This window comes from Eublepharis macularius, chromosome 14 (genome assembly GCF_028583425.1).
Source record: "Eublepharis macularius isolate TG4126 chromosome 14, MPM_Emac_v1.0, whole genome shotgun sequence".
Taxonomy (NCBI): domain Eukaryota; kingdom Metazoa; phylum Chordata; class Lepidosauria; order Squamata; family Eublepharidae; genus Eublepharis; species Eublepharis macularius.
The window spans coordinates 50,756,780-50,779,528 of record NC_072803.1 but is presented as its reverse complement, the minus strand read 5'-3'; the positions used below and the strand labels follow the sequence as shown (position 1 = coordinate 50,779,528).

General features: G+C 42.9%; 1 protein-coding gene across 5 annotated transcripts in view; it reads left to right on the top strand.

Annotated features, from left to right (window-relative positions):
- TNC (tenascin C) overlaps positions 1–22,749 on the top strand; it is a 118,248-nt gene that overhangs the window by 46,225 nt on the left and 49,274 nt on the right. For 2 of the 5 annotated variants that reach the window (XM_054997611.1, XM_054997610.1), the window contains exons 7-12: positions 1,110–1,379; positions 2,297–2,482; positions 3,401–3,490; positions 6,382–6,645; positions 18,481–18,753; positions 21,500–21,772. In XM_054997611.1, coding sequence (XP_054853586.1) covers positions 1,110–1,379; positions 2,297–2,482; positions 3,401–3,490; positions 6,382–6,645; positions 18,481–18,753; positions 21,500–21,772 — 1,356 coding nt within the window. The remainder of the gene's footprint in view (positions 1–1,109; positions 1,380–2,296; positions 2,483–3,400; positions 3,491–6,381; positions 6,646–18,480; positions 18,754–21,499; positions 21,773–22,749) is intronic. The other 3 variants (XM_054997614.1, XM_054997613.1, XM_054997612.1) reach the window with 2 other exon arrangements.

Genomic DNA, 22,749 nt, shown 5'->3' with positions numbered 1-22,749 from the left:
GGGGGGTTGGGGGGTTCTGGCCCCCACAAACAACGAACATGTCCGGGAATAGTTCATGTTCATCCATGTTCGTTGTTCGTTGTTTGTGGATGGCACTGAACGATGAACAGGGTGTTCGGGGGGGGGGTTCCGTTCATGCCCTTGTCTAGTTAAGAGTGAGGAACTCTAATCTGGAGAGCCAAAAGATTTCAGGGCAGCATACATGGTTCTCTCCTCCTCTCCCTCTCCTTAGGCTGAAGAAAAAGGTGGGACTGCCATCTCAGGGCCAAAAAAGGTGTGATACTGGGAGGAGAGTGAGTGTTAAATTTTACTGCTTTGGAAGAATAAATTGAACTTTTCCAAGCTGATTATCTCCAGAAGAATTCCAAGGAGAGATGACACTTACTCAAGGGCTTTTCTGTTTGAAATTTAATGTGATTGTTGTTTTGTTTTGTTTTGTTTTGCTTGCATCTGCACAGTATGCATCGCAAGGTTTTTCTTACTGGCAGGAAACTTGTTTGTCTCCTTTGTCTTTGCCCTAGAGAGCTAGAGAGACTCTCCGATGTGAGAAAAGCTGTGAAATTTGAGAGAAACTGCAGTCTGGTGCATGCTTAGCTTGGAGTAAGCCCATCGAACATAGGGAGACTTCTGGGTAAACATGCATGAATCAAGGTGAAGGAGGCAAAAGAAGGAAAAGTACCCAATAGCCTTAGCATAGAGGTTTTTGATTTATCAGGAAAGAAGCTCATGTAGTTTAAACTTCAGTCCAAAGAAAGCTGTGGGAGAGTTTGTATATCTCTAGCTGGGAACTTTGTGTTTAGCGCTTCCAACTGTTCCCTTTTTTATAAAGGCAGATGCTTGGAACCCTGATTCAGATTGGAACCTCAGTGGGAGAGGGGCTTAAACCGCTCCCTTCCTGCTATTTTCCTGAGCCGAAACATCCTCACAAAGCTTCTCTTTGCCATGTAGGCCTTTTGATGATACTTGAAAGTCGTCCAGTAGGGTGAATAGCAGTTCTAAGCACTATAGAAATCTGTTTTACTTGTCTTCAAAATTGCTGTTGATTGATGAGAATTCTGGGATTCACCTTTTAAAACATCTGCTTTTTCCTTCCTTCTGTCCTTCCCCAGAACTTGATGCCCCCAGTCAGATTGAGGTGAAGGATGTTACAGACACCACAGCACTGATCACCTGGTTTAAACCCTTTGCCAAAATTGATGGCATTGAACTCACTTTTGGGCCCAAGGAGGTCCCTGGGGACCGAACATCCATCGACCTCTCGGAGGATGAAAGCCAATACTCCATTGGCAATCTGAAACCACACACCGAATACGAGGTGACACTTGTGTCGCGACGCGGGGATATGGAGAGCGACCCCGTGACGGAGACCTTCGTCACAGGTAAAGAGCTGCTTGCTGTTCATTTCTTGCTTTGGAGGATCATAGGAAGCTGCCTTAGACCAAATCAGATCATTGACCTATCTATCCCAGTACTGGGAGCAGTTCTCCAAGGTCTCAGGCAGAAAAAAGTCTTCTCCAATAGTTGCTTCCTACAATTCTTTAACTGAAGATGCCAAATTGAATCTGGGACCTTTGGCAAGTAAAGCATGTAGTCTACCACCGAGTCATTCCCCCTCTCAAACAAGAAAACTTTTCCCCACCAACTTTTCTCTATACACCGGCCACAGCAGCACAGTGTATTCCAGGCGATCCTAGGACATGTTCTTTGGTGCACATTAAATTCACAGACTACTCCTGCTGGCCACCACAGTTACTTTGCATGAACTGATAATGCATCACAGTGTGCACCTAACAAGCTTTTGTGGTTGTGCATTGCAGGAGAAAATCAGCAGGGATGGGCAAGTTGTGTTTCAGATGTTCTCATTAGGGAACCACAGATTTCTGAAAAATTATTGCTTTTATATAAACTGAATTCATCACAGTGGTGACAAGAATCCTAAAACTTATTTAATGTGCAGTCTATGACAGAGTTGCATCCTTCTAAATCTATCGAAGTAAATGAGCATAGAAGTTTGTAAATCTGTTTAGGGTTGCACTGTTAACCAACTCCCTTGCCCAAAAGGGGGGTCAGAGCTCAGTAGTAAAGTGCATGCTTTGCATGAAGAATGTCCCAGGTTCATGATCTCAGAGAGAAGATGTGGAAAAGACCTTTCTTTGGAGAGCTGCTGCTAGTCAACAGTGAGCAAGACTTGACAACAATGAACAAGAAAACCAAAATGTGGATCATTATGGAGCAGTTTCATAGAGCTGCATATCTTGGCTATCGAGACGAGAAATAATCTTCTCCATCTCCCCAGATCTGGATCCGCCAAAAAATCTGAAGCGTGTCTCTCAGACAGACAACACCATCACCCTAGAGTGGAAGAACAGCCAAGCAACCCCTGAAACGTACAGGATCAAGTATGCACCCATTTCTGGTGGAGACCATGCCGAAGTCACAGTACCCAGAAGCAACCAAGCCACAACCAAAGCTACTCTAACAGGTAGGGCCCTTGAAAGCTCTATAAAGTTAATGCTAAAATCATACATTGCTTAATCTAAGCAGGAATATCAGTTGTTGTGGTTGTTGTTGTTGTTGTTGTTGTATTTCAATTTATAAACCGCTCATCCTCAGGGGCTCTGGGCGGTGCCTTTCTAGGGAGGCATATTAATTGAGAAATAGATGGACATTTGGACTGAATAAAGGTCCACTCATTATGTTTATTACGGAAACAAAAACGATGAATGGGGTCAATGGATGGATGGATGGATACTGTTCATTCGTCATTGCTTTCCTGCTACCTCCACTACCATCTGCTGTCAGAAGGTGGTGGGAGAGGCACCGGGGTGCTGACAGCTCTTTGGTGCTGATTGGCTAACAGTGGCTGATAAGGACTTGTTAGACACTCAGTAGCCAAGTGCTGTTAGCCATGGGGCTGTGGTCATTAATGATCCAATAGTTAATGATGTTGTTTAGGTTACGTAATAGTGTAATGACAGAGCGGTGAAACAAGTCATCCCTTGTTCCCACTGGTTTCAATGAGAAACATATTTCTGCCTGTGACTTTCCCCTTCACAATTAGGATGAGATTGTCAGGGGTTGTGGCCCTTGCCCATGGGCTCCTCCCTCCAAAGTTTCAGGAATGTGCATGTACTCTAGAGACAAGGTGCAACCATCCAGCCACTCTGACAATCCTTTTTGAGAGACCCCAGAAAGGCTGAAAGTGGTATAATAGCCATTCAGAAGACATTCTCATCCAAAAGACATTCTCTTGAGGTGAAAACTGGGCTAAACTGGGGCAATGACTTATCACGGATGGGGCCAAGAAAAGAGGGGCTGTCCCTAGTAAGTAGGGATGAGGTGGGATTTAGGCCCAAAATTGCATATTCATTGTAGGTGTTGCTCTTTTCTTTTTATTTAGGTCTGCGGCCTGGAACAGAATATGGCATTGGTGTGACTGCTGTGAAGCAGGACCGAGAGAGTGCTCCTGCCACGATTAATGCTGCAACGGGTAGGCATGAGCGTAGCAGAAACTACTGCAAACTGTGTTTAAATTGATGGTTGTTGGGGGTTTTCCGGGCTGTATTGCCGTGGTCTTGGCATTGTAGTTCCTGACGTTTCGCCAGCAGCTGTGGCTGGCATCTTCAGAGGTGTAGCACCAAAAGACAGAGATCTCTCAGTGTCACAGTGTGGAAAAGATGTAGGTCATTTGTATCTACTCAGGAGGGGTGGGGTTGAGCTGAGTCATTCTGTAAGAGTTTCCCAGGGTGTGGAATGCTAATGGCGGGAGGCTTCACTGTAACCTGAGGAGGTTCTTTTGCATATGGATTGGTGCTTGATGTGCTAATCTTCTCTGCAGGGCTATTGTCGGGTGTGGAGTGTTTTGTTGGCCTGGTGTTTTTCAGAACTGGAGCCCATGCTCTGTTCATTCTTAAGGTTTCTTCTTTCCTGTTGAAGTTTTGCTTATGCTTGTGAATTTCAATGGCTTCCCTGCACAGTTTTGCTTATGCTTCCCTGCACAGTTTTGCTTGAAGTTTTGCTTATGCTTGTGAATTTCAATGGCTTCCCTGCACAGGGAAGCCATTGAAATTCACAAGCATAAGCAAAACTTCAACAGGAAAGAAGAAACCTTAAGAATGAACAGAGCATGGGCTCCAGTTCTGAAAAACACCAGGCCAACAAAACACTCCACACCCGACAATAGCCCTGCAGAGAAGATTAGCACATCAAGCACCAATCCATATGCAAAAGAACCTCCTCAGGTTACAGTGAAGCCTCCCGCCATTAGCATTCCACACCCTGGGAAACTCTTACAGAATGACTCAGCTCAACCCCACCCCTCCTGAGTAGATACAAATGACCTACATCTTTTCCACACTGTGACACTGAGAGATCTCTGTCTTTTGGTGCTACACCTCTGAAGATGCCAGCCACAGCTGCTGGCGAAACGTCAGGAACTACAATGCCAAGACCACGGCAATACAGCCCGGAAAACCCCCAACAACCATCGTTCTCCGGCCGTGAAAGCCTTCGACAATGTGTTTAAATTGTTACTTATGTTCACCACTGCCGTCCCGAATAGCCCAGCTTATCCCAGTCTTCTCAGGACCTGGAAGCTAAACAGGGTCAGCTACAGTTAGTACTTGGATGGGAGCCACCGTTTGTACTTGGGCCACCAAGGAAGACTGGGCTTCCTATGTGGAGGAAAGCACATTGCTTGCCTTGAAAACCCTCTGGGTCTGGGGTCACCAGGAGTCCGTTGTTACTTGATGGCATACAATTATTATTAAATTCAGCATCACTATGCCAAAAAGAAAGGACTGAGCATGTGACCAGAAGCATAAGATGCTGATATGATCAAAGGAAAACAAAACAGAGGGAGATGGAGAATTAGAAAAGGAAATTTCCAAATCGTTTACCCCTCACGGCCCACACAGCAATTCCTCACACATCCCCAATATGTGATTACTCATAATAAAGTGGGTAAGTCATGTCGGTTGTGGGAACAGCAGGACCAAGAACCCTAAAATCAAAGAAGAGATTTTTTTACATAATACTGTGACTCCCCCGATATGCAGAAAAATACAGTTTGTAAATAACAAACAATTTGATGAGTATTGCGGATCAAGCACACTGAATGATGAGGATCAGTTAAAGGAGGGCTGATGAAGAAATTGGTCTGCTCAACCCCCTGAGAGTTTAGAGTATCTTAAAGAACTGGGTGCGTGTGGTGAGAGAAATTGTAAGGATCTTTTGAAGGGGGTTGGTATTTGATTTTAATCTGTAATGTTTTAATAGCTCCTTGGAAGCTGCCTTGAGCCCAGAGGAAAGGCAGGGGTAGAAATGTTTTAATGAATGAAAAGTAAATAAATAAATAAATGACATCACCCAAATCCCCTCTTACAATTCTTAATGGCTCCCCAATTTACACTTCTAACTGATTCTCTGCTTACCCCAAAATACTCGGAAACTGGTGGGTGGATAGTTTAGGCGTTGTGCTTTTCTGGCAGTTTTCTCTGTCCTGAAGCCAGTTATGAAGAGGAGATTGGCTGAGGCTAAACCATTTTTTTAGTTGGTAAAAGTAGCACTAAGTGGTGATTCTCAGTGGGCCAGGTCTAAATCTCAGGCAGCCACCTGCCCACCACGAGCTTATACTATGTTCCAAATGACACGTTCAAAGGAAGCCAAATGGTGCAAGCTCTTCTTTTCTATTTGGCATCTGTCTGAAGTTAGCCAAGAGGATTTTTGTACATCATCCCCATTCAGGATCATAAATCATAAAATAGCGCATATTAATCTGAGATATAGTTCTCGTTGTTGGCGGGGTTGTTGAGGGGAGGGAACCTACATTCATTGTTGGTGGTGTTTTTTTAAATTTTGGGAAAAGGTTGTGCAACAAATTACTTATATTACTGGACCTACAATCCCACGTATGATACAGTCAATATTGTTGAATGTTTTGCCAGATTTAGATATCCCCAATATACAGAAAAACCTAATTGTAATGCTACTATTGGTAGCAAAAAAAGTAATTGCTTCTCACTGGAAGGCCCCCCAGTTACCAGAGATAAAGGAGTGGTATATGTGCCTGTGGGATTATATTATCTTTAACAAAATAGCAGATGTTAGGAGATCATATGAGTATCCGATGCCAGAGTCAAATTTCCTGAATAAGTGGTATCTGGTACTGGAAAAACTTTTAAAGAACGAAGGCTCTCCATATTCCTTTCGTATTCATCGAAGTTACATTTTGCTAACTTAACAAGTAAGATCTGTATAAGGTAGTATGGTAATCTGCTCTGTAAGATTGTCATTGTTTTTTTTTTATTGGAATAAATTAAAAATTATTTATTTATTTTAAAAAAGGATCATAAATCATTTTGAATATTGTCTTGTGTGTAGATCTGGATAATCCCAAAGACTTGGAAGTCAGCGACCCTACAGAGACAACCCTCCTCTTGCGCTGGAAAAGACCCCTGGCCAAATTTGACCGCTATCGCCTTACTTATGTGACCCCCACGGGGAGGAAGAATGAAATAGAGATTCCAGCAGATAGCACATCTCACATCTTAAGGTCACTCGATGCTGGTGCCGAGTATGCCATTAGCCTCGTGGCCGAGAAAGGAAGACACAAGAGCAAGCCTTCCACTGTGACCGGTTCCACTGGTATGTGCAGCGGTTTGGCTTGAATCATTTCAGTTTGTTCCTTCCCCTCAATCAGTCTCAATCCCCCCCCCCCCCACCGATGAGATGATGATGCTTTTATATCGAGTGAGACCTTGGGTCCGTTTAGCCAGTTGCAAAGTTGTAGCCCTGACCTGGACAGTTCAGGTGAGCCTGATCTCGTCAGACTTCAGAAGCTAAGCAGGGTCAGTCTTGGTTAGTAATTGGATGGGAGACCTCCAACAAGACCAGAGCTGCAGAGGCAGACAATGGCAAACCACTCCTGCCATGAAAACCCCAGCAGAGGTTGTCATGTCAGCTATGACTTGAGGGTACTCTTCACCACCACTAGCCATGTTAGTCTGTTGTAACCAAGAAACTAAAGCAGAATTCCAGTGTCATTCATCTTAAAGGTGAACAACATTTATTTCATTAGGAGCTTTCGTGAGTCACTACTCACTTCTTCAGATAGCCCAGTGTTTAAACTTGGACACATGGTAAGAGGAGGAGACACCACCATTGAGGAAAGGGAGGATTTGCTTGTCTATCCCAAAGCGAACATCAGCTGCCCTGTAGATGATAGGCAGAGTGAGGAGCCCCAGCACGGGGGGACACTACCAGAAGACATTTGTGAGGTCCTCCAAACCTAAGTGTTTGGCCTTCATTTGAGATCTTACCAGAAATACTGAAAAGGGGACAGAGGAAAATGTGGCTCATTCCTAGCAGTTTGTTGCTTTGCAACAAAGGACCTTAAAGACTATCAAATATACTGTTGGCACAAGTTTTATGAGCCAGATTTTGCTTCATCAGATGCAAGTAGTGAACTCCAGTTGATGGGTACACAATGAGGTTGGACAAGAGTTCAATCAAAAATGTGCGTTGAGAAAGGGAGAGGTCACAGCTCAGTGGTAGAGTACCTGCTTGGCATGCAACAGGTACCAGGTTCAGTCCCTGGAATCTCTGCTTCAGACAGCTGATCCCAGGAAACCTTTTTTTTTTTCTGGAGAGTCATTTTCCATCACAGTAGACAATATTGAGCTAAACGGACCAAAGGTCTACTTCTGTATAAGGCAGAGTCAAATAACATGCACCTCTTCTTTTCCTCTATGCTGCTGTTGGGAATGGGATTTTCTTCCATTTTGGATAGGAAAGGACCAGATTTGAAACGGGAGCTGCCTCTTGGCCAGATATACCGTATCATTTGTGAATTTCAGTATCAATCTCTCTCAACAGTCTTTCTTTCAGCCACAGTAGAACACTACAGGATCAGTCAACAGTACATTATACAGTCTAACTGGGCAAGCAAATATGAATGAGGAGAAATTGCTTGAGTATCCCCCACCCCATTCATTTCAGCTCCTTTCCTATGTTTCCATCTAATGACCAATTTTGTCTTTTCCCTGCAGTGCCAATGCAATCCTATAGGACAACCATGGGGTAAACAGGGGGTTAGCTATGATCTCTCTTTCTCTCTCTCTCATCTTCTGGTCAACCTCTATTGCAACCTGCACTTAAGCAGTCAATGAAGAACAGAGATAATTTTGATTTCATTGCTTGCTTTGACAACAATCGTGTTTTCCAAAGGGTCAGAGACATGAGGGGACAGCCAAGTTTGTCCATATTTCTGCCCTTTTCTGGGGGGGGGGGCAGGATTATCTTGAGAATCAGTGTGAAATAGTGGTATTCATACATTACAGAGAAAAAAAATGGGTCCAGGGTTGCACACTGCATCCCGTGTAATAGTTGCATGTGAGTTGCTTGAAGCTCTCCTCAATTTTCCCACTTGTGTGTGTTATGTGCCATCAAGTTGCCTCTGACCTATTGCAGCATGCAAACTAGATCACAACTGTGGCATGCATGGTTTTAGCCTCGCAACCTGACCTGACACATGGTGCAATTTGGTCTGTTGGGAAAATGAACAGGTCTACATATGGGTTTCCCCTACAGGCCACATAGCACACCTCCTGGACCATTGCTGGTTGGGAAAATGGAATGGGGGGAGGTTTAAACCCCTTCTTTACATGTGCCACAGTTGTGTACTGAATTGGGCACTGTGTCTCCTTGAATTGAGGAGGACCAACAAGTCTCATTTTGTCACACTTCGGGTCATGCTTTTCTCTCTTTAACCACAACTTGATCTTTGATCAGGAAGGGGAAAAGCTGATTATCTTCTTTGACAGAAAGGACCTGCTGATTTCAGAAAATTAAGGTGCAGTTAAAGCTCCAAGGGAAGGCCTGGTGTCTTCTTTCCTGATTGGTTGATGACCTCAGTTTTGACTCAGAAATACAGGAGTGGAAAAATTCTCCTTTCCTCTTAGCAGGATTGGTTTATTATATGTAACAGGAGCAAGGAAATCGGCTAGTAAACTGTTAGAAATTCACTCTGCAGATAGTCATTCACAGCCCATTCACTGGGTGATCGAAAACATCACAGACAAAAAGCTCACTTCCTGTTGATGGTTACAAGTTAGCTACAAACAAAGGTTATGTACTAAGGAATGTGTGTGTGTAAAGAGACATCAGATTGCAGCTAACTTATGGGGACACTATGGAGTTTTCAAGACAAGACACAAACAGAGGTAGTTTGACATTGCCTGTCAATGTGTAGCAATTAGAGATGGGCACAAACCAAAATATGAACCAAAGTTCATCATGAACCGGGCCATTTTTTTTGGTTCGCAAAGCAGAGGTTCATCGGAGCTCATTTCTGACAAACCATGACGATCCGCTATGATTTTTAGAGCAGTTCGTATGGTTTGTTTTTTGGGTTCATCACTGCAGACAGCCTGGCACTGATCAATCTGTTACCTAGGTAATGTGAGGATGGGCTTTCTGAAGACTGTCTGCAGCCCCTGAAGTGATGAACCAATGAACCAAATGAACCAGTTTGTGAACCGAGCAAGTTCATGGTGGTTCATGGTTCATGAAATGCAACGAACCACATACCACAACAAACTGCCATTTTCCCGGTTCATGCTTGCTTCTAGTAGCAACCCTGAACTAGTTTCTTGGTGGTCTCATATCTAAGTACTAAGCAGGGATGACACTGCTGAGCTTCCAAGATCTGATGAAATCAGGCTAGCTAGTATTCCATTGGAATTGGGTATATGCTGAGGAATAGCTGTCCAAAAATGTGCTTTCCTCACCCAACCACAAGAACTCATTTCCAGTTCTAACAATTTATGACTCCGAAGAGGAAGCAAAGAGATCAAAGGCCCCTTATTTATAAATTTACAAGTTTTTACTGTATAAATAACCATCTGGATCTTCCAGAAATCCCCACACCTCACTTTGTTACATTTTAGAATTGAAATATAGGATTTGGGGTGAGGGGAACAGACGTAGCATAAAGAACTGATTGGTAACATTTGTTTTTTTCATCCCAGCATTTCCATCTCATTTCCCAAATCCAGAGAAGAGAATTGTGGATTTCTTCAAATTAGCCCACATTGCACAACTTCCCTATTTTCAAGCTTTTAGAAACCACAAGTAAGGGAAGGAGCTTTAGTTGAGAGTTCCAGAGCCAACACATTTCTTACAACCAGAATCCTGCAGGCAAACAGTCCCTCTTAACTAACAGTGAAATCCTAAGCAGAGTTATTCCAGTCTAAGACTGTTGAAATCAATTGGCTTAGCCTGGAGAAACTCTGCTTAGGATTTTACTGTAAATTACGTATTGCATTAAAGTCCAAAATCCATGTGCTATAAATCCTGGGAGGCCATTCACATGAAAGAAATATTCAGGCACGTAGGGAAGGCTAGCAGTCAAGGGAGACAGAGAACATGAGAACCATTAGAGCTATACGTGGGCTTGGAAGGATTGCAGAAAGCTGTCATCCTTCATAGTTTTCTTTCTTGATCAAGAATGTCCAAAGTTGCTTAGGAAATATGCAAAGAGGGTGTAAAAGAAGCCATGAAGATCCTCTTGTGTGCTTTAGCAGCTGGGTTTCTGGGATCAGAGCCTAAATCCCCTAAGACTTCTCTTTCTTTTGTGCTTCCTTTTTAATGCTTGTTCATCCAGAGTTACTATTCCGAGGTCTCCACTTAGAAGAGCCAATAACAAGGGAACCCTTTGCAAACAAATCTGGTTAGCTAACATTCTATCTAGTCTTTCCTCCCCACAGAGAAGTTGTTCTTGTCCCAATAAGTAAGCATCAGGAGCCAGACTATTAAAAACACAGGCCTAGAAATACATGGGGAGGTGTGACTCAAGGACTCAATCCTTCCCCTCTGTCGTCTCTGTTGTCTCCATCACAAGGGAGAGAACCTTCCATCCTGAGCCAAATCATACAAGACATGATGTCAACCTCTGACTTTCCATGACATCAAGTTCTTTGTTGTCCTTGAGGGAGAACTTTGCCCTGAACTCCAAGCAGCCAAGAGACATGGAATAACCCACACAGGGCCTGAACTGGCGTCTTTGATTCTTAGATGAAATCCCCAGAAGTATCCAATGGAAGCCAAAGCAGAAACGGTTCCACCCCCCTGGAAAAAAAAAGTCTGTATGAATTTAGGCTTCCAAGCTCTGATCCAGAGGAGGATAGGGAATGTATATAAATGCCCTTTTTCACTTAAAAAAAATCATACATCGCTGTGAGCCTTTTCACTTTCTCAGTTCACTCATTTCTTTTAAATTTTCACCCAGTCAATGCAAAAATAGGATTCAATTGGTTTAAATGTAACGGAAAAAACTGTTGTGAGAAAAAACAGTGCAACAATAAAAACACAACAGTTTCATGTCCAGAAGGAAAAGAAATGAAATGGTGGGGCTGCAAAAATCCATAACATTCCTGCTTAAGTCCCATTGATATGAATGGGACAAATGAATTGCAATTCATTGTCCCATGGATGTCACTGGAGCTTATTAAAACATAAGGAGCCAAGGCAAAAAGCTTCTACTGTTTTTAAGTCGGGAACAGGCCCCTTTGAATTTTGACCTGCCTGTAAATGGCTCACAAATTGACCTTTTGCAAGTGATCAAAGGGACACTCGCAAAAGGTGTATATGGGTGTCTGCCCCCTCTTTGTCAGTTTTCTTATCCTAGCAGTATCCAAGGATGTGGTAGCCAACTAGAATTGCCAATCTCCAGGTGGGGATCAGAATTCCAACTGATCTCCAGAACAGAGATCAGTTCCTCTGGGGGAATTGGCTGTTTTGGAGGGTGGACTCTAGGGCATCATAACCTGCTGAGCTCCAGCCCTTTCCCAACCCCAACTCCCAGACTTCACCACCACCCCCAAATATCCAGGTATTTCCCAGGCTATGACTATGGCCTGTTTGTCCTGAAAATCACCCCTCTCAAAAATGACATGCTGCTGAGATTAACAGGAATTGTAGTCTTCCATGTCACCCAAGCTTGATCAGAAAACCAAGAAAACTACCATTCTCATCAGCCCTGTTATATAGTCATGCTGATTAAATGCAGTTTTGGGGAAAGGTGAGCCCCTTTGGGGCAGAGCCTGGTAATGTTCACCCAACTCTGGATATCATTGATCCTCCCTGACCCAAAATGGGAAGCCATCAATACATTTATTTAGTTAAAGTGGGACCTGTGCTTCCCCAAAGCATATCAACCTCTCTAGAGGGAAGAAAGGTTAATACAGAAAATAAAACCAGGTTTCCCTCCAGAGTCAGCATGATCTCCCCCCTCCCCGTAAAAATAGCAGCAAGGAATTGTAATGGAATTCTTTGGGCCATTCCAAGCCTCGATATGGGCAACATATGCTATATACAGAGCCAGCATAAGCTGACGGGGTTTACTTAGACTAGAAGATAATAAATATAGGAATTTCTCCTCTGGAAGGAATGTTTACAGCCCTGTATCTGTTGTTCATCCAAGTAACTTTTAACTTCAGCTTGCATTTGTTCTTTATTAATCTACCTGCTGCGTCTGGCTACCATCCCCTCCTCTAGACCTGGGCATTTCTCATATTTATTGTATTTATATCTTGTTCTTTAGAAAGCTCAGAGAAGCTCACATATGGCTCCGATCCAGGCATCCTAACAAGCCCATGAAATAGTCTCTGTCCCATTTCCCTCCATTCTCTTTCCCAATCCCAAATCTTACCTGGAAAGGGGGAGGGCTCTCTGGAAGCTTCTGCTTCACTTCCTTCCCCCACTTCAATAATTAATATTATGTTACGTGCAAAAACGCACAAAAGGGCCTGAGTCTCAGGCACCATGTGCCCAGGACTCTACTGTTTCAGGATTAGCTGAGAGAAGAAAAGAAAGAGGAAAGGAATCGTAAGCCTCTAGAGAAAAAGGCCATACTGCTGCCACACTGTAACTTTAAGAGGTTGTCTGGCAGAGGTGCATGGCTTGGATTGCAAAATAACCATTCTTTGGCCATAATGCTCACTGCAGAATGGAGCCACCCAGTTCCATTTAGTGGTATCAGAACAATGAATGCTTTGATGTTTCCACATACCCATTTGTAATGCCTGCCCTTTCCTTCATTCCTATGGTTTAATTTAGCTGTTCTTCCAGAATGAATGTACACAACCTTATTGTCATACTGTGAGTGTTGCCTGAATCGATCCATTCCATGCATGCTAAATGGATCCGTTCACTGCATCCATCCAAGATGCAAGTCAACCTACGTACTCAACATCAACTCCCCCCCCCCATCCTTTGGCATGGAAAATGGTGACAAGTTTTCTTTATTTAAAAATCCCTTTACTGTATATTTGCATGCGTTGAATATATGCAGCTCCACATGGAGAACCTGATCATGATTAACAGATATGCACAGGGCCTAATTAAGCATCGACATTTGGCTAGAGGCTATCGTGCATGCTTGAGATGCCACTGTTCTGCTGTATTGGCAAGAACTCTGTTCTGCTATACTGGCAAGAACTCTGTTCTGCTATATTAGCAAGAACTCTGTGCCATCTCTTGCCACAATGTCAGCATGCATACTGAATCGCAGGAGATTAATAACAGGCAAACTAAGCATGATGTTTGACTTATTTTCTCCTGTGATTTTGCTATGATTAATAATTCTAACATAGTGGAATGAGGATCAACAGCCACCCTGAATCCTCTTCCCATCATGCCACACATCCAGCAGTAGTCCCTACTGGGTGACTGTACCTCTCTTCACTTTGTCTTCTGTTGGAGGAAGCAGGCTCCTAGAGAACCAAGTTATTGTTGTGTCTTCCAGTTGCTCCTCCCTTTGGAGGTGGTGGACATAACTGTGTCCTACAAATGTCTGCAGCCGTCCCTAGATGTATAGTTGCACCTGGAAAAGAGGCAAAGATGGTTAATGGAACTTAGTTCCACCAAAACTAGTTTTTTATTGGATGTGGAGCGTACAGATTGCAATGAGGTAAGGCCACACCTTAGTGACTGCTGCATGGATGCTGAAGCCCCTCTTGTTGCCCATAGATATTCAGAGATATACTGCTGCTGTACAGGAAGGTTCCATTTAACCATGTTGGTAGGGATTATGCTAACTTTTAAGTGGGATCAGGACGAGATCTCCTGGAATTACAATTGATCTCCAGACTACAGAGATCAATTCTCCTGGAGAAAATGACTGTTTTGGAAGGTGGACTATATGGCATTATACTCTGCTGAGATCCCTTCTTTCCCCAAACCCTGCCCTTCCCAGAATCCACCCCCGAATCTCCAGGAATTTCCTGATCCAGAGTTGGCACACCTACATTTTGGCCACTAAACATGATTGACCTTGCTGGCATGACTTTGTCTGGTCCATCATCTAAACCGGGTGCGGGGGAGGGGGAGTGGCATTGTAAAAATTGTAGAAGAGAAATCCACAAGTTAAATTATGGATTTGTCTTCTTGAGTCTACCGCCCATCAATTCCATTAGGTGACTGTGAATTCTAGAATTAGGGGGATGTATGTTGGCCAGCAGTTTTTTCTTTCAAGATGGAAACCTCCACTCACTAAAACACTCTCTGTTGCAGCTGTACATTACAGAGAGACATCAGAAGAAGAGGGTTTTTAGGGAAGCTCACTGATCGTTATTGATCTACTCACTGAAGAAATCTTTTTTTTTTTTTTGTAAAATTTTTATTGGGTTAGAACATTAATATTTTTACATTACATTGCATTCAATTATCCCCTAATTTTTCGTTTCTAACCCCCTCCCTTTCCCCCCTTTTGTTGACTTCCAACAGCTTTCCCACCCTCTGTCCCTTTTCCCTTACTTCTATTAATTTCCTCTATCTAAAACAAATATATATTCTCCATTATATTAAGCAGTACATCTTTAACTCTTTTACTTACTAAACATCCAAACTATACTTCTTTAGATAAACAATTTATCCCATTTTCCAGTTTTGAATATTTCTGTATGTCATAAACCATAAAAATTTCCCACATTTAAATCAAACAATTTGATTTGTTCTCTCTATATTAATCATTTCTTCTTTTTATAGTATTTCTATATAACTCATCACATAGTCAGTCATTTTAACTCTTCTATACATTCAGTTTGGTGCATATAAGTCTTATCAAGTAAAAAAAAATATTGTTAATTACTCAATCCTCATGTTTAAACCGTTAATTATTCTCTATCAATATTCTATCAATTAACCTTTACATATCTATATATATCTCAATCAATTAATTAATCTAACTGCTTATAAATTCACATTTCTCTTCCTCCCCCGGTAAAGTCACCCCTCTCTTTTATACTTTTATTGTACTTCAGTAGTTCTCAAACTGCCACAGTTTTCTCACTGAAGAAATCTTGAGAAGCTTTTAAGGTTCTCAGGAACGTAACTAGTTATTTATTGTATTTCTATCACACCTTTCTTCCTACATGGAACTCAAAGGCAGTTTATGTCAGATCTCCTTGATGGCTCCATGCCAGGCATTGGCCTAGGTTTGCCAACCTCCAAGTGGGGCCTGGAGATCTCCTAGAATTACAATTTGATTTTCAGACTGCAGGGATCAGTTCCCCTGGCGAAAAATTTTGTATAGGGGTGGATTCTATGGCATTACACTCTACTGAGGTCTCTTCCCTCCTCAAACCCACCCTTTCTAGGATCCACCCCCAAATCTAGAGTTGGCAAACCTACACCGGACCATTCTAGAACTGTGTAGCTGTTGTAATATTGCTATACCATCTATCCATTTCCTGGGATCACTTGAAAACATTGCCACCTATCTCCTGTTTTCATTATTTTGCTTGTTCTCAAACGAAAAAGTGTTGTTCTTCAAGGTTTTTATATGAGAGTCAACCTGCCTGAATAATTGCCACTGGAATGAGACTTTAAGAATTATGACAATGCATGGATTTCCCCACATCTGCATGCTCTGGAGACATAGCATCGATCCTCTCTTTGCCACTGTGCATGGAGTTTTGATCTGACTGCTATTTATAACATGCATGCAAATAGCAGAGTCCCCCCCCCAACCCAAAATCCCTGGATATTTATAGCATTTGCATGGAAACAATGTCTTCTGAGAAAGAAAAATACTAGTAGTGTTGTTTCAGATTTCTCATCCTTGCTGTTTCAACCTGCAAAATCCCTGTTTTGATTAATTTCTCTCTGGTGCAAATAAACCCCATGAGTCTTTATTTTAACACTGAATTATTCCTGTAGGATGTATGATTTTTTTCAACATCAGTAAAGCAGCATTCTGCCCTGACCTGGGTAGCCTAGGTAAACCCAATCTCATCAGGTCTCAGATGCTAAGCAGGATTGGCCTTGGTTAGTAATTGGATGCAAGACCTCCAAAGAAGACCAGGGTTGCAAAGGCAGGCAATGGCAAACCACCTCTGTTATTCTCTTGCCACAAAAACCCCACCAGGGGTCACCATAAGTCAGATATGATTTGATGGCACCTTCCACCACCAAAGCAGCATTCCACATCATATGTTTATGATAGACAGGGCTTTTTTTCAGCTGTAACACAGTGGAACAGAGTTCTGGAACCTCTTGAAAATGGTTGCATGGCTGGTGGCCCCACCCCCTGATCTCCAGACAGAGGGGAGTTTAGATTGCCTTCCGCACCACCAAGCGGCGCAGAGGGCAATCTAAACTCCCCTCTGTCTGGAGATCAGGGGGCGGGGCCACCAGCCATGTGACCATTTTTGCTGAGGGCAGCCCACTGAGGTCCACCACCTTTTTTCCCAGAAAAAAAAGAGCCTGATGATAAACATAAATGGCATAACTGTGTGGGTAAATTCTGTACAGCATGTATGAACAGTACAAATGAATGTTGAAAACCAACAGCACAAAGCAGAGAACTGGAACTGGTGACAAAAATATAGACAAATATTTAAAAAGGAAACAGGGAACATTTACTTATCCTTAAAGATGAGTATCAGAGATGATGTATTCAGAGCTACAAGTGGTACAGACTTAAGGGACTATATCACTTTTAGGACTGCACCACTTCAGCATGCCGATTGATTATTTTATGTTTGAATGTTTACATTTTTAAAAAAAGGTCCGTGAATGGAGTCATGGGTTTTAGAGAGGTTTTGTTGCGAGGGAGAAGTCTCTCCAGTCTGATGTAGTGCAGTTCCAAGAGGGATAACCCATTTTCCAGCACTTCATTGCTACCTTTGCATCCTTCATTTATTTTTCTTGAAATTAAAGGTGATTTTTATTACTGCCCTTTAGCAGTCCAGGTAGTCACCATAGTATGTAGGATAATTTCTATTTCCCTGGTACTTTACGGTGCTGTGAGAATCAGTCTGGACTAGTCAAATGATTTCTCCCAAGGATGGCTGTAATGGGCTTATTTCCACTTTTTTGTTGCAATTTGACTCGGGATGCTTCGGAAATTATCTTCATCTCTATTCCAACCTTAGAAATGAGGAAGGCAGTGGAGGATCACCAAGTTACTGGTTCAGAAAAAAGACTGGTTGAATTAATTTCAAAATCAGAGAAGAAATTGGGATGGGGAGAATTTTGGAAGCATCCCTAAAGTCATCCCATCCAAAATATCTCCTGTCTTCTTTTTTAAAATTGAATTTTATTGAAGAGGGTTTTGTTTTACAAAAAATTAAAAAGGCAAACTTCCCCCTTGCACTGGCTGGCCTACTTTGTTTCTCCTTCTTTTGATCAGTGATTTGTCTTCCCTGTCTTTTGGAGACAGGCAGAGGCAAAACAAGCCAAGAGGCTGCTGATGGCTGCATTCCTGTAAAAGCATTGTTGGAGGAGCAAATGTTGCATTTTCAATGGGCTTCGTAAAGTGGTGGTAACAATCAGGGCTTTTTTTCTGGGAAAAGAGGTGGTGGAACTCAGTGGTGGAACTCAGGACCGCACAATGATGTCACTTTGGGTCAGCTGGAACAAGGGGGGAGTTTTTAAAAGTTTAAATCGCCCTTGGCAAAAATGGTCACATGGCCGGTGGCCCCACCCCATGATCTCCAGACAGAGGGGAGTTTAGATTGCCCTCTGCGCCGCTGTGCAGAGGGCAATCTAAACTCCCCTCTGTCTGGAGATCAGGGGGCAGGGCCACCGGCTACGTGACTATTTTCAAGAGGTGCCAGAACTCCATTCCACCATGTTCCCACTGAAAAAAAGCCCTGGTAACAATCCTTCCATGAGAAGCGTAACAAATGCTTGTAAAAGTATTTCAGTGGAAATCAGCCCCTCCATTGCTTTCTAGGTCCTGCAACTTACTGCTGGCATACAGTTGACATAATTTACACCTGTTTTCTTGGCAGTGTTTCCGAGCTTTGGAAACCTTAGGCTACGGTTCTCTGTGTGTATAAGTGAAAAGGAGACAAGCTCATAAATACATAATGGACCACGAGTAGGACTTATTATCATGAACACAATTGGACGGCTCCTTATCTCTCCTTCGGCCTGCGCTCTGATTAACTGATTGGCTCTCTTGTCCTTATCTAGAGAAGGAACCTGAGCTGGGGAATTTGTCAGTCTCTGACATTCACTGGGATGGATTCCAGGTCAGCTGGACTACAGCAGAAGGGACCTATGACAACTTTATCATTCAGGTTCAGGAGTCGAACCACTCCGAAGTCATGCAGAATCTCACTGTTCTGGGCAGCTTACGGTCTGTGGACATTGCTGGCCTCCAGCCAAATGCTTTGTACATTGTCACCCTCTATGGTGTAACTCAGGGCTACAGGACAAAACCCATCAGGGTTCAATCCATCACAGGTACCCTTTTATATTCATCCATCTAGTTCAAGTCCCTTCCTTCTTTGGTGATCTCCCCTGCTCCCAATTCTTTCCTTTACAGAAAAGAGAGACATCCACTTCAAATTTTCTCCACCTTTTTTCTAATGATCAGCGAACTTAATATAACTTGAACAGTTCATCTCATGAAAATCTCTCTTATGCTTCAGAATTGTTTTCCAGAAAGACCCGTGGGGACACCAATTAACATGTTGTTTTCCCTCCCCTTTCCTTTCCCCCCTTATAACAAAGTTAGTAAGATCCCCCCCCCCATTTGATCTTGAAAAATATTCTTAGCAGCATTCAGTTTCTAAAATACAAGTAAATGAACCCGGACTCTGTGGAAGTCACCTTTTGCAGCCTAGAATCCCTCATTTTAAATCAGTGGGGTGGTTTGAGTTGATCACTCACTAGTATGTATGTCCAGAGCTGGGCACTGGCTGAAGTTAAATCTCTGATCATTTCAGCCCAAATAAAACCTCGGTCTGGAAAGGATACTACCTTGATTTTCATTATAATATCTTATTGTTTTGAATTTCCTACAGTTCTCTTTATTATTCATTTGTTTCTTGCAATGAAAATCCTGCTGCATTTCTAACACGTTGCGAACACTTTCGTGTAAATAAAACATTAAAATTCATGCTAGTTGCAAAGTGCAGTCCAAAGAATTAAAGTCTTCCATGCATGTGCATGTCTCTTCTGAAAAGCTTGCTATAACATGTCATTACTTTTTCCATGGAAAAAAACATATTCGAGACACAGTTTCCTCTTGGAGAAAAATGAGGATTTCATCTCTGACAAGTGCCTCATAATTTCTGCTTTGTTCTCTTTCTTCTCCATTTGCTTGTTTTAATTCACGCTGTGGCAAACCTCCATTCAGTTTCCCCTGCCACACAGTTGCATTTCTCTCCAAGCTTGCCCTGTTCTAAGGCTTAAAGGTCCAGGCCTCGTTGACTCATTTATCAGCTTGGGGTGGTGCAGTCTGGAGGTGGCAGAACGGGTCCTCCCAATTGCAGCCTCAAATGGTGCAGGTCACTCCGTCACTTCAATATTGTACCATTTCCTTTCTTGATGCATGCATGGATCCGCCCATAGAGAAGGAAAACTGTCGTTCCGATGGAATTAAAGTAACTATGCAGAGTGCTAGCATGCTGCATGAGCTTAAACTTAAAACATGGGGCTCAGTGGTAGAGCATCTGCTTGGCGAGTAGAAGGTTTCAGTGGCTCAGTGGTAGAGCATCTGCTTGGCAAGTAGAAGGTTTCAGGTTCAATCCTTGGTATCACCTGTTAAAAGGTGATTGTGAGACCTCTGCCTGGCTGAGACCCTGGAGAGCTGCTGCCAGTCTGAGCAGACAATACTGACCTTGATGGACCAAGGTCTGATTCAGTATAAGGCAGCTCAAAGCGTTCTTGTGTTAAACTACTGGTGACAGAAGCTTCCCTCCTGGAGCTAAGTCCTGCCATCCGCATCTCTGCTCCTTTGGTAGAACCTAGAAATAATCACAAATAAAGACCCCAGCATGAACTTTCCTGGAGAAAAACTTACAGAGAGATTTGAGCCCCCAACTTCATAAGTATTGCTAATTTTGATGTTTCCATTGTGATCTAACATCTAGACTTTTGAGAACTTCAAATGCACCCTACTGGGTAACACCAATGGTCCTTCTAGATCAGGACCCTGTTTTGCACAGTGGCCAGGCAGATGACCCAAAAGGCCCATGGCAGGGACAGTGAGATGCTTGCCTTCTTGTTGCCACACCCAGCCACAAGGATTCAGAGGTAGATAGCCTCTGAACATGGAGGTTTTCATTTAGCCATCCTGGCTAATAGCCATGGTTGGACCTCTCCACCATGAATTTTCTATCCCCCAAGGTTTAATGAATGGCATCAAGAAGCCCCTTAGAAGATAAACAGTTCCAATTCATTCCTTGATGCTTTCATCGTGAGTTTCATAATGAGTTCATGAATTTCATGTTTGTAAGTACAGAGGGACCATGGGAAAGTATAGAAGACCAATTTAGCGGCTGCCAAAGCAATGTTTTTAAAGGTCTGCACAGCCAATCAAATCACTAATGGCCAATTAGAAGACTTGGTGGGCAAAATCTCAGCTGGTCCTGCATACTTTCTAAAAAAAACACTTGGCACAACCCTGGAAAGGTGTCAGTGAATGCCATGGTACCCATGGATATCATGTTGGGGTCCTCTGATCTATGGTGTCAAAAAGAAAATAATAAGGCCTATATTTTTATGAGGCAGAGTCCACTTCATCAGGAAAATGTATACTTTTAGTCTTTAAGGGGGCACAAGACTGATATTTTTACCGTAGCAATCAAATTCTAGCTACCCCTCTGGAATTTATCAAAAAACAACAACGAGGCCTTCAGAAATTTGGAAACTAGTCTAGTTCAGCTCACCAGTCGGAGAGGATGTTGTATATCTAAAAAGACTTCAACAGATGCTGATGCAGTCTTTCCTTTAAAATGCAACAGAAGGAAATTTTGTCTTGCTAAACAGCTTCACTTCATTCTGCTTTCATGCATGGCGGCTCTGGATGATATTTTTGTTTTGTGCCATAGTTCTCTTCTGACTGGTCTTTCTTCTTGGTATGTGTTTGAGCCAGTGTCTGCCTTCCATCCCCTGCTTGGCAAATCCGTAACCTGAAGATCAACAGAAAATCAACAGACCTTGAACTCTCACTAAAAAATAAAATATTGTTTTCCCTCCTTAGCAACAAAACCAGAAGTCAGCGATCTAACTGTTTCTGGCCTTACCCCCGAGAGCTTCAACCTTTCCTGGACGGCCACCGAAGGAGCCTTCGAGACGTTTATCATTGAACTGATTGATTCTAACAGGTTGCTGGAGCCCGTGGAATATAACATCTCAGGCCATTTAAGGACTGCTTACATCTCAGGGCTATCTCCCAACACTGATTTTATTGTCTACCTCTATGGTTTCAAGCGGGGCTTCCGTACTCAGGCAATAAGTGTTTCAGCAACTACAGGTATATAATCCTGTCTTGTGCACTAACAGTTCTTCTTTTCAGGGTTCTGTCTATCCCCATTTATTCTCTCTGGGTCTTCTGATGAAGAACATCCCTAGAGGGGCATACACTTGTTGAAAAAATAGGCTTCTTGACCTGCTGGAATATTTCTGTTCTCAGTTATGTTTGTAAGGAAATGGGAAGTTTTGAAAGCCCTGGGATAGTCACCTTTCACCTGTTTAGATTGCAGGTAGAGATGCACCTTTTGGATTGCTCCTACACTCAAAAGCCTTTCTGCATGTGTCAAGGGAGAAGATTCAGCTAGAACTCGTCTTCCTGACATGTTGCTTTACTATGTGCAGGGAATATTTTGCACAGTGGGGGAAGATACTCTCCGCTGGAAGAAGATTTTTCCACTTTATGGAAGGGAGTCATTGGATCCAGGGCAAGATTTCTATACTATTTCACAACAAATAGTTCCAAAGCAGTTTATAAAAACAAAACAGGAAAGCAATAACAATAAAACAAAGTTAACAAATCCCTATGGACAAACTGTTCCAAACAGGAGGTTTCATATGGGGGGAAGAGTGATTCTGTGGACTGGGGTGATGATATAGGCGGAGAAATGGACCTTGTGCCGGAGATGTTCATTGGTAGGTGGATCCTTTAAAGAAGGACTTAAAGGCTATAACTAGATTTGTTGAAGGGTCATTTCATAGAAAAAGAGCTGGAGGGGCTTATTAGCATAACTCATTAGCAAAACTAATTAGCATATGCCACACCCCTTGACATCACCAGAAGTGTGTCATTGGCATAACTGATTTGCATATGCCACGCCCCCTGACATCACCTATCCTGGCTGTTTTGGACCCAATCCTGGCCATTCAGGGCCAAAATTGGGCCCAAGATGGCAGAAATGGTCAAAAAGGGGCCCAAAATGGTCAGGGCTGGGCCGCTGCTGAGTGCTGAGTGAGAGAGCCAGTTCGGTGTAGTGGTTA